A 12,244-nucleotide genomic window follows, 5' to 3' on the forward strand; every position below is an offset into this window, starting at 1 on the left:
CTCATTTTGGGAAAATGGGGCTTAATGTATGTGCTTAAAGTGCAGATTGCACAGGCTAATCTGCGATGACGCTTTTCACATTAACTTCATTTTCATTTGGAAGAGATTTCCTGTTAACAAATTCCATAAAGTGGAAAGTGTTGTCCCTGGTAAGCCTGTGAGGACTGCACTGGCTTATCTTGGATTTTACACACATGCATTAAGCCAAGTTTTCTCAGGATGTGGCTGAATATTTTCCGAAAACATAAAGAAATGCATGAATGACATGAGAAGTAATGAAAAATCATATGAGGGGCGTTCTGGTATAAATGGACTTAAAGCAAGTGCATAAAGTGTCATCCCAGATTAGCATGTGGAGCCCAAACAGGCGAACAAGGAACAACACTTTCCACTTAAATTTGATATTCCCTTAGAAGAGACTTCTTTTTAACAAATCATGCAATTAAAGCCAAATGTGTCATCCCAGATTAGCATGTGGAGCCCACACAGGCTAACAAGGAACGACACTTTCCTTTTTAATTTGATATTCCCTTAGAAGAGACTTCTTTTTAGCTCACCTGATTGCTCAGGTGAGCTTTTGTGACCGGTCTTTGTCCGTCGTCTGTCCGTCCACATTTGTTCTTAAACACTCTAGAGGCCACATTTATTGTCAGATCTTTATTGAACTTGGTCAGAAGATTTGTCCCAATGATATCTCAATCGAGTTCAAAACTGGGTCATGCTGTGTCAAAAACTAGGTCACTAGGTCAAAAAAAAGAAAAACCTTGTTAACACTGTAGAAGTCACATTTCATACCCAATCTTCATGTAACTTTGTCAAAATGTTTTCCTTAATGATATGTTGGTCGAGTTCAAAAGTGGTTCCGGTCCATTTGAAAACATGGCTGCCAGTAGGCAGGGCAGTTTTCCTTATTTGGCTATAGAGGAACCTTGTAAACACTCTAGTAGAAGTCACAATTTTTGCCCAATCATCATGAAAGTTGCTCAAAACATTGGTTTTATTGATATCTCGGACGAGTTCGAAAATGGTCCAGATCGGTAAAAAACATGGCCACCAGTGGGCGGGGCATTTTTCTCTATATGTATACAGTGAAAACATGTGAACACTGTAGAAGTCACATTTTTGGCCCAAATTTCATGAAATTTGGTCAAAATGTTTTCCTTAATGATATGTTGGTTGAGTTCAAAAGTGGTTCCGGTCTGTTGAAAAACATGGCCGCCAGTGGGCGGGGCAGTTTTCCTTATTTGGCTATAGAGAAACCTTGTAAACACTCCAGAAGTCACAATTTTTGCCCAATCATCATGAAAGTTGGTCAAAACATTGGTTTTTTTGAATTCGGACGAGATTGAAAATGGTCTAGATCGGTGAAAAAACATGGCCGCCAGTGGGCGGGGCATTTTTCTCTATATGTATATTGTGAAAACGTGTGAACACTGTAGAAGTCACATTTTTTGCCCAATTTTCATGAAATTTGGTCAGAGCATTTGTTTCCTTGATACGAGAGTTGAGTTTGTAAATGGTTCTGGTCAGTTGAATAACATGGTTGCCGGGGGGGGGGGGGGGCAGTTTTCTTATATTTATACAGTAAAAAAAGCTTGTGAACACTTTAGAAATCACATTTTTTGCCCAATCATCATGAAACTTGGTGAAAAGATTGGTTTTATATATATCTGAGATGAGTTCGCAAATGGTCCCTATTGGTAAAACAACTTGGCCGCCAGGGGGGTGGGGCAGTTTTCCTTGTGACAAGAGAGAAACCTTGTGATCGAACACTATAGAAGTCACATTTTTTGCCTAATCATCGTGAAACTTAGTCAATACATTGGTTTTATTGATTTCTCTGACAAGTTGAAAAATGGCTCAGATCCGTGAAACACACTTTTTAGCTCACCTGATTGCTCAGGTGAGGTTTTAGGATTGGTCTTTGTCCGCCGTCTGTCCTTCCACATTTGGTTTGTAAACACTTTAGCATTCACATTTCTAAAGTATTCTTTATCAAAGTTGCTGAAAGATCTCAGGCAAGTTTGATAATGAGCAAAATCACATAATTTATGCCATAATTATTGCCCTTAGATTGTCCAAATTTTCATTATATTGTACAAAATCCTTGTAAACACTCTAGAGGTCACAATTTTGTTTCAGATTTTATGAATCTTGGTCATTATATTTATTTGTGTAAGCAAAGTTTGATGTTTGGTTAGGAGGGTCAACTCAAAATATAGGTAACGGTCAAATCTTACAAAAACAAAAACACTCCATGCGCCAGAGTTTTGGTTCAATAATGATGAAACTTGACCAGGATGTTTGTCTGGACAAAGGTAAAGTTTGACATTTGGGAAAGAATGAACCGACTCCTCTCAGGTGAGCAAACTAGGGCCATCTTGGCCCTCTTGTTAACAAATCATACAAATAAAACTGAAAGTGATGTCTCAGATTAGCATGTGAAGCCCAAACAGGCTAACAAGGGACAACACTTTCAGCTTGAATTTGATATTTCCATTATAGAAGAGACTTCTTTTAAAAGAATCATACAATTAAAGCCGAAAGTGTTGTCCCTAATAAGCCTGTGACTTTCAAAGTAGAACGACACTTTAAGCACATGGGCTAAGCCCAGTTTTCCCACATCAAGGCTCATTTTATTTCGCTTTCCAGGTGGTATATATGTGGTCATATTTATTGGGGAATAAAATATGAGCATTAAAATCGTATAAACACACTTGTAGCATAGACGATGATGTCAAGAGATCATTCATGAACGCCCTCGCCTCACAGCGAAAACTTGAATACGCTGAAGAGATTCGGAGTGAGTTCAAGGACACAGTATTGTTCCCAACGCAGAGTCTTGCTGTGAATCAGTGCGATGGGAGTGGTCGATGCATCAGGTTACATGACAGTATGACCAAGATGGAGGGTTTGTTGGTTGTTCGTGACTATCTTAGAGATTTGTACCAGTCGCTGTCGGTGAAGGTTAGACACAGTGGCCCTCTCAGCGCTGGTGAACTGAAATTGAAAATCGTGTTTGATCGCAAGTCGAGACTTTATCCTGGCAGAAAGAAGGTATTTTATTAGAGTATCTGTGTTGTAAGCAATAGCTGAACTGATCATTAATCTTTTGTGATAACTCTATGTCCGTCATTGTGTGATGTGTATTGTCAACTTGAAGCTGGTTACCACTTTAAAGGCCACATTATTTTTTATCCCATTTTAATGCAACTTGGTCAGAATGTTTGTCTCGACAATATTTGGGCAGTTTGAATCAGGGTCTTGTGTGTTAGTTTAAACCTATTTATTGTAGCTGGATTGCATTGAACGCCTAAGGGTTATATGAAACGCTCTCAAGTCCGTTTCCTGGGACTAGGCCCAGTACTTGTTGTCTATGGGTTCTAAAGAACATTTCCACATTGGTGATTGAACCCATTACCTCCCGGTTGCTAGGTGGACATCATATCCATTACACCACAGAGACCTTGTGTGTTGAAAAACTACCGGTAGGTCAAAAGACAAATTTTAGGAAAACTTTGTTTCCACTCTAGAGAACAAAGTTGTGATAAAACTTGGTCAGAATTGTTATTTAGACAATAGCTAGGTTGATTATTAACACTCTCATGGCATCATTTATTATTCAGTCTTTATGAATCTTGGTCAGAATGTTTATCTTGACTGTGGACATGTTGGAATATTAGTGTAACTAGGACATCAAGTCTTATCTTTAAAAAGTATCTTACCTCTCTAGTGCCACATTTATGACTCAGTTCTGATTTAATTTGGTTGGAATTTGTATCTTTACTTTATGAAGGTCATGATTGAATCCTGATAGTGTGGTCAAAAATAAGATCACCTGATTAAGTCTTCAGCAATATTTATCCTTGAAATCAGGTGAAGTAAGACCCTCTGTTATATCTGTGGCAAAGCTCTTCTTTTAAAAACCTTCTCCATGTTTCTCTTCCAGCTGCCATACATTGACCGCTCCCCGAACCATCTAAGTGACAGGTCCTTCAGCTACATGCTTCGTTTGTTATCCGCTGCCATCCGCCTGGAGGGATATTGTTTTGGCGTTTTCCGTCCGTCCTTCCGGCACTTTTGTGTCCGGAGCCATATCTTAGAATTGCTTTGGCGGATTTGATTGAAACTTGATATGAGTACATGTATATATATATATGGATAAGAGGATGATGCCCGCCAAATGGCATTGTACACCATCTGTTAATAACGGAGTTATGGCCCTTAGTATCTTAAAAAAATGCTTTTTTAGTGTCAAATATAACACGTTTGTGTCCAGAAGCATATTGGCGGGGGATATCAATTCAATGAATTTGCTTGTTAATTAAGCCACATCCTGCAAAATGTCTCTTATGCCATATGCAGCGCGGTTTCTTGGTCTTTTTAGCAGACTGCAAACAGGCTTTTTTATGACCATTCTGTTAAGAATGCAATTTCTGGATTGGGCATTTTTCTCATGAAAAGTCCACTTATTTACTAGGAAAAACATATTTAATATAACTCTTTATCATTATTCAAATTATGAAAACTTAATCCTATCAACTATAGTTACATACTGTGTCAGATTATATCCAAATAAAATTAAGATAAAGTAATCACTAGACACTTTTTCAAATAAAGTCCATTCAATTAGGGATTTTTATGTTCTCCACCACTATAGTGGGGGACGTATTGTTTTTGCCCTGTCTGTTAGTTTGTTTGTGTGTTTGTTTGCCCCAACTTTAACATTTGCAATAACTTTTGCAATATTGAAGATAGCAACTTTATATTTGGCATTCATGTGTATCTCATGGAGCTGCACATTTTAAGTGGTGAAAGGTGAAGGTTATCCTTTAAGGTCAACGGTCAAATATATAGCTTCAAATCGGCGCAAAAGGGGACATAGTGTTTCTGACAAACACATATCTTGTTTTAAACATGTCTTTTAGGGAATGGGTGTATAAATTTACCGGAAGATACGCCAGCAAAAGACCCATTTTCACATGAGGCGTCTCAATTAACTGATTTAGTTTTGCTTGTCTGAATCAAAATTTAAAATCTCCCAATCAAAAGGTTGACACATTTTCTGTTTTGTGTCCACGATACCACTTCTTTGTTTCACTTCACAGCTGCCCTACATGGACCGCTCCCTGAGCCTCCTTCGTGACATACAGCAGGGCCTGCTGCTGCCTCGGTTCATGTCCCCTCCCCTAGGGACACAGCAACACGGGGACCAGCTCATGGTGGAGCCTGCCAGTCTGGAGAGGTACCTCACATCTCTGGGACATTCAGGTCAGTACCATTTATACGGTCGTTGTCAGATCAGGTACTACTCCAAAGTATCCTGGGCGATAACTTATTAGTATGCTCTAATGTACCTCGGGTACAGACAATAAAATAAATTTATCTCTGTGATAAACAGGTCAGTAGGTTCACTTGTTCAGTTAGTTTGTATTCTGTCTTTGTTTTGTTGTTTTGGGGGGAAATTCTAACATTCGGCTATGTTTCCCCGCCTTGTTCCTTTAAACATTTCTTGCACAAACCTGTGAATCTTACATTCTAGGATCTGTCTGTAAAGAAATATGAAGGCCATCAGCGGTGGTGTCCCGGTAAATTTCCATTCCTTTGCTGTGGGAGGGGGTGGGGCTGGGCAGGAGAAACAAAGTATTGAGATTTTAACAATTAAACAATCACTATGTTTTGTCAACAAGGTAGAAAACATTTTCAAAACTTAACAGATATGAGTCCTGCAAAAACGTACACATAATTAGTTCTTTGAAATCCTCAATATTTCTTCAAATTATTTTTCTTCATTCACATATGCATCATAAAACAGTGGTCAGTTCAGCTTTTTATGCCCCCGAAGAGGGCATATAGTTTTTGCACTGTCTGTCTGTCTTTCCGCCACACTTTTGTGCGTTTAGGTTTCGAAAAATGCTCATAACTTCTATGTCGCTTCAGATGTAACCTTCATATTTGGTATGCATGTGTATATGGACAAGGCCTTTCCATATCCCTTTGACCTTGAACTTAGGGTCCGCGTTTAGGTTTACAAATCTGCGTTTAGGTTTAAAAAAAGTGTTTTTCGGGGGCATATGTCTTCCGTAGAGACAGCTTTTGTTATTTGATAGCTATTAAAAAAACTTGAATAATGTGTTAGAAACCACTTTTCATCTGAGTTCTTGCCTGCTATATGTTTGATAGGCTTAAGTAATTTACGTTTACCTTTGTATTTAAAGTAAGAAAATCCTACTTTCTGATCTATACACAACTGAGAAAATGAGGCATGTCCTATTTACAATTAACAAGTTGTGCAGCACTTATAGGCTGGTGCCAGGTTTTTACACTGTTCAGATTGTTGTTTGAACATATGAGCCTTGGTCCGGGAAAACAGGGCTAAATGCACATATCCGCATGCATTTGACCCCGATTTCCCAGAGCGTGGCTCGTATAATGTATAATCTGTTTGTCCCAGGTGTGAAGCCCAGTTTGATATTCTTAGATGGTAACCAGACCAGAAAAAGCGTAACCAAGGAAACAGGACCAGGGTCCAGAAAACTGAAGATTCAGAAATTGAAAATATAATTCTGCCTGTGGCTTAAATGTGAAGTGTTGTGTATAGGTCATTTTTTAACATTTTTTATTTGCATATGTAAGACGGTAAAAATTGTAAATTTTGTGTGTAGTGATTAGAGCTAAGTAAATACAGCTAGATGTTACAAATTTGCAATTTTCAAATTATGATGCGAAAACAGCAATGCAAGGCTATGTGGTTTTGATGTTTGCAATATGTGTAGTTTTGTTCAGCGTTATCGAATAAATGCATTTAATGATTAACAATTAAAATAATTTTGGCTATGTTGTTTCAATTATAATGGCTATCACAATTGAAAGTGATGTTGTTAAAATGTAGAGATACTTCCAACAACAAGGACTTCTTGATGATTTGCTGCAAATTTGTGTTGCACTCTCAGATTAATTTGTTAATGTGCCATTATCTATTGTATATTCAAAGTTATAAGTTTTCAGGGAATATATTTTCACTGGAAAATCTGTTAATTTTTAATTTTGGAAAATTACAGGACATGTGACCAGAAGTATTGGAACAATTTGAACAATAAAGTGTAATCTAGTATATTATTTAATGTTTGAAAACTAATCAATAAGATTATTGTATTTGTGAAGATTAATAGAGAGCACAAACATCAGAACAGTGTTTCAGGGGAACTTTAGATTAAGAAAGAACATGAAAGTAAGCACAGTGTTAGGGGAAAACTTATTTGTAGGATCTTGTGGATGCATGGTCGGTCCAATTTTGTTATAGAATCATGTTTTATCTTCAAATTGTATGTGGTAGCTGATGTGTTCTTTGTATGGCATTATCTTTGAGATTAAATATTTTATATGTTGTTTTTTATGTCCCCCACTATAGTAGTGGGGGACATATTGTTTTTGCCCTGTCTGTTGGTCTGTCTGTTTGCGCCAACTTTAACATTTTGCAATAACTTTTGCTATATTGAAGATAGCAACTTCATATTTGGCATGCATGTGTATCTCATGAAGCTGCACATTTTGAGTGGTGAAAGGTCAAGGTCATCCTTCAAGGTCAGAGGTCAAATATATGTGGCCAAAATCGCTCATTTTATGAATACTTTTGCAATATTGAAGATAGCAACTTGATATTTGGCATGCATGTGTATCTCATGGAGCTGCACATTTTGAGTGGTGAAAGGTCAAGGTAAAGGTCATCCTTCAAGGTCAGAGGTCATATATCTGTGGCCCAAATAGCTTATTTTATAAATACTTTTGCAATATTGAAGATAGCATCTTGATATTTGGCATGCATGTGCATCTCATGGAGCTGCACATTTTGAGTGGTGAAAGGTCAAGGTCATCCTTCAAGGTCAGAGGTCAAATATATGTGGCCCAAATCGCTTATTTTATGAATACTTTTGCAATATTGAAGATAGCAACTTGATATTTGGGATGCATGTGTATCTCATGGAGCTGCACATTTTGAGTGGTGAAATGTCAAGGTCAAGGTCATCCTTCACAAGGTCAAGGTCATCCTACAAGGTCAAACATCATATAGGGGGACATTGTGTTTCACAAACACATCTTGTTTCACCATCATGTTGCGTTTTATATTCAATATTTGTTGACCATGACCTTATCATAGAATGTTAACTGTATATAAGATGTTTTTCATTGATCCATATGACACAGATATTACATTTCTTTAGTGTTTGTGATTTTCTTTTTAAACAGCCTTAGAATTATCATAGGAGTAAACAAGTGACTGGTATTACGTTATACAGGTAGTCTTGTTTCCAGCAGTATTTTGTCAGAACATGAATGTAATAGGATGGTAGTTAGAGAACTATATGTTTTGGATTCAAATTTGCAGTTTCTTGTCACTATTTAATAGTTTGTTTGAGAGTTTGGTGGAACAGGGTAAAATATTTGGAGAATACAGGTATTTTAAAATCATTGCAGATGTCAATGTGCAAATGCGATATACATGTTTTAATGCTAGTTTATATCAATGTTTTATGTTTCATTATAAAAACTGTTTAAGCTTACATATTGAATGCTCCAGTTTTTATTATGTTTGTAAGTGATTGTTTCTGTATTGTTTTATATTTCACGTTTTTGTCTGTGTTTGTACAACTTTTGCAACTTTTTAAATGCTAAATCGTGGGTACACTGGAAAAGTATTCAGTATTTTTAAGAAGTCATTTTCATCAAAAAGATTGATCCTGAAAATAAAACATGTTATGTTATCTGCATGCTGTATTTCCATGGTTTAAGATACACCATCAAATTATAAATCTATAAAATAAGCACTTCATATAAGTTTATGCATTGGATGTACACATTCAACGTTATCTGTATGAAACTTTATTACAATGCATAATGTATCAAATATTTATTTGGTGTATAATGTTGCTTTAGACTCGGCCTGTAATACAACTACATTTTATCTTGGCATAGTAACAATTCCTGTTTCATAAGGAGTTTGCTCTTTACTGAATTTGTTATACTATTACTTATTATAAATTACTGATGTTCAAAGAAATTTAACTGCCTTCACACTGTAACTTAATATTAGAGCAAATATAATTACATGCCCAGTAATGAGTTAATCTAGTCTTCATTTACATCACTGAAATGTGTCTTTTTAATATTCCCCCTGGTAGGGTGGCATATAGCAGTTGAACTGTCCGTCAGTCCGTCTGTCAGTCTGTGTGTCCGACCGAAAACTTCTTGGCCATAACTTTTGCAATATTGATAATAGCAACTTGATATTTGGCATGCATGTGTATCTCATGGCGCTGCACATTTTGAGTGGTGAAAGGTCAAGGTCGTCCTTCAAGGTCAAAGGTCTAATATATGGCTTCAAAGTGGCGCAAAAGGGGGCATTGTGTTTCTGACAAGCACATCTTTTGTTTCATGTTGAATTTTGTAACAACCAAAAAATGTTGAAAATTTCCACCAGGTATTTGCATTTCATTTGCTTATTGTGAAGCACACATATTTTTGCCAGATACATATACACACTGGCGAACGTCTGTTCCATTTAAGTGTTATTAAAAAACCTATGAAAAAATTGAATTACCGGTTTATAAAGATTATAATTAATTTATTCGTTTTATTCCATGATATATTGAATTTCACTCGGCACAAATTTGTCCTGTTTCAGAGTCATTTTCTCAATGGATGAGGTATTAAAATATTGTTGTCTTGTTAATCTCATATTTATTAGTTTTCAGTAGATTTATCTTCTTCAGTCATTTAGAATTAATATATCTCCTGCATCTTTACAGGATTCTCTTGTTTGTACAGTATTATGATACTCTTTGCGCAATATTGAATGTGTTGTATATATGTTGCCTCAAGTTAGATTATCGGAATCAGGTTAAGGACATTACTTGTGTTCATTTTATGTTTTGTTTTATTTCAAATAGAATTTTATTTTGTTTTGTTTTGGATTGAATGTTTTATTGATTGTTAATGAAAAGCATCATTTAATTGAACAGTTCTTTGTTTTTGTTGTTCATCTGTGCAAAGATCTATAAATAAACAAAGATAAAAGTTATCCAGTTTTCATGGAATTTCGCCCGGCCAATACAAGATTTGAGTCACGTGACTGCAGGTGAGGTAAAACAAATATTTCGTATAGATCGTTGGTGTGTACATAGATTTGGTTTGTACATAAATCTTTGGTCTGTACATAGATCTTTTGTCTGTACATAGATCTTTGGTCTTTACATAGATCTTTGGTCTGTACATAGATCTTTGGTCTGTACATAGATCTTTGGTTTGTACATAGATCTTTGGTCTTTGTTTTAGTTGTTCTTCTGGGCAAACCAAGTAACATATCTCAGTAAGCAATTTCTCCATACCAATCTCAGATTCTATTTGTAGCATGGAAACATTTAAATGTCTCACATGAACATTGGACATGATGAGCATAATAATGCATGTCCATGTACGGTAACATGCAGTAATAGACGTAAGGTGTGTTTCTTTTCTAATATACTTCTAATGGGAAACCTTAATGCTTCCCCACTCGGAAGCAAAATGAAAATGGCTATGTGCAAACAGCATAAAACAAGAACAGCCTGTGAGTGACTCGCAGTCTGTTCAGGTTTTTCTGCTGTTTGCTGCTCATCAGTATCTAAGGTTTGAAAATGAAGCCGTTAAAACTTGAATCTTGCAAGAAAGGTCTTTAATTAAATAATATTTTCTAAGGGACTGCAAATGCATCGAAATAGGTATCTAAGTGGTAATGGGTTAAAGGGATCTCTTCACGGTTTGGTAAATTGACAAAATTGAAAAAAGTTGTTTCAGATTCGCAAATTTAGTTATGATGTTTGTGAGGAAACAGTATTACTGAACATTTAACATAGTCCAATATAACCATTATATGTATCTTTTGACAATTTGAAAACCTAAAAATTATAAAGCGTTGCAACGCGAAACGATTGAATAATTTGGAGAGTTCTGTTGTTGTTTAAATTTACGAAACTACGAAGATTGCTTTTATAAGGTATAAAATACATAAATTGTGTATAACCGGCAAAATAGCCGAGGGCTAATGCATTTTTACTTCAGACCAACTCCAGGACTCCGGGGGTCAATTGTTTGAGCCCTGGTTCCGGCTACTTTTTCATTTTTTAAAATTTTATTCTTGATTTTTTACTGGAGCTTTTAAGATCCAATGTTTACATTTATCAATATAAAGCATTTAATGACAAACTTCAAAATCTGTGAAAAGGCCACTTTAATGTAAACTTGTATACACAAATAGAAGTAGAATCATGAACAGACATCACTCGGGATCAGGATGCTTTTTCTAAGGTGTATGGGTATGTCATGCTTCATAATTGGTCATATTGACAACTATGAGAATGGCTTAAATCATTGGAGCTTTAAGTTTTAATTTAGTTATCAATATACAATAAGTCGTGTTCTGAGAAAACTGGGCTTAATTCAGATGCGTAAAGTGTCGTCCCAGAATAGCCTGTGCAGTCCGCACAGGCTAATCTGGAAAACACTTTCCGCTTTTATAAAAAAATTCGTTTAAATGAAGTGATCACTTTTTGTGCGTTGTTGGTCATTATCATTTACCTTGTGAACAGTGTAGGGCCAATATTAATTGCCCATTCTTCATGAAACTTGCTTAGAACATTTTTCCCAATGATATTATAAAAAAGATAGTGAACACTACAAGTAACATATTTGGTCCTGCAATCTCCTTGAAACTTGGTCAGAACTTCTGTCTGAATTATATTTAGGCTAAGTTCTAAACTGGGTCATGTAGGATCATGTTCAACTGCACACTTCTAATCATAAAACTTGATTGCTTGATCGCTCAGCAATGTTCCATCAAAGTTTCTCAGGCTTGCCAAAATGGCAGAAAGTTTACACATATTGTTTGACTACATGTCGCTAATGTTTTAACAGAAATAAGTCAAAGTAAAGCAACTGAACAAAGGAATAAAATTCTTGTTGATATTTTTGCTTAGCGTCTGTTACAATTGGACATAATTGTGATGAAGTTTTGATTGGTAGTTCAACAGTGCGACGCCAATTAAACAAGAGGCCCATGAGGGCCTGAATCGCTCTACTGCTATAAACACTGAGCAAGTTTGGAAAGAATAAGAATGAAACTGTGTACTTAAATTCGCAAACAAGGAGAATTTTCTCAAATTTAAGGGGAGATTATTGTGAACTTATTTCTCCGAAACTGTTCATATTC

At 36.1% G+C, this 12,244-nt stretch overlaps 1 protein-coding gene across 5 annotated transcripts in view; it reads left to right on the plus strand.

Moving 5' to 3' along the window:
* LOC127841208 (uncharacterized) overlaps nucleotides 1–10,078 on the plus strand; it is a 73,051-nt gene extending 62,973 nt beyond the window's left edge. For 2 of the 5 annotated variants that reach the window (XM_052369870.1, XM_052369874.1), the window contains exons 18-21: nucleotides 2,724–3,057; nucleotides 5,109–5,271; nucleotides 6,455–7,723; nucleotides 7,870–10,078. In XM_052369870.1, coding sequence (XP_052225830.1) covers nucleotides 2,724–3,057; nucleotides 5,109–5,271; nucleotides 6,455–6,564 — 607 coding nt within the window. In that variant the 3' untranslated portion in view covers nucleotides 6,565–7,723; nucleotides 7,870–10,078. Of the gene's footprint in view, nucleotides 1–2,723; nucleotides 3,058–5,108; nucleotides 5,272–6,454; nucleotides 7,724–7,863 lie in introns of all 5 variants that reach the window. The other 3 variants (XM_052369872.1, XM_052369873.1, XM_052369871.1) reach the window with 3 other exon arrangements.
* Nucleotides 10,079–12,244: the final 2,166 nt, after the last annotated feature.

This window comes from Dreissena polymorpha, chromosome 8 (assembly GCF_020536995.1).
Source record: "Dreissena polymorpha isolate Duluth1 chromosome 8, UMN_Dpol_1.0, whole genome shotgun sequence".
Classification (NCBI taxonomy): domain Eukaryota; kingdom Metazoa; phylum Mollusca; class Bivalvia; order Myida; family Dreissenidae; genus Dreissena; species Dreissena polymorpha.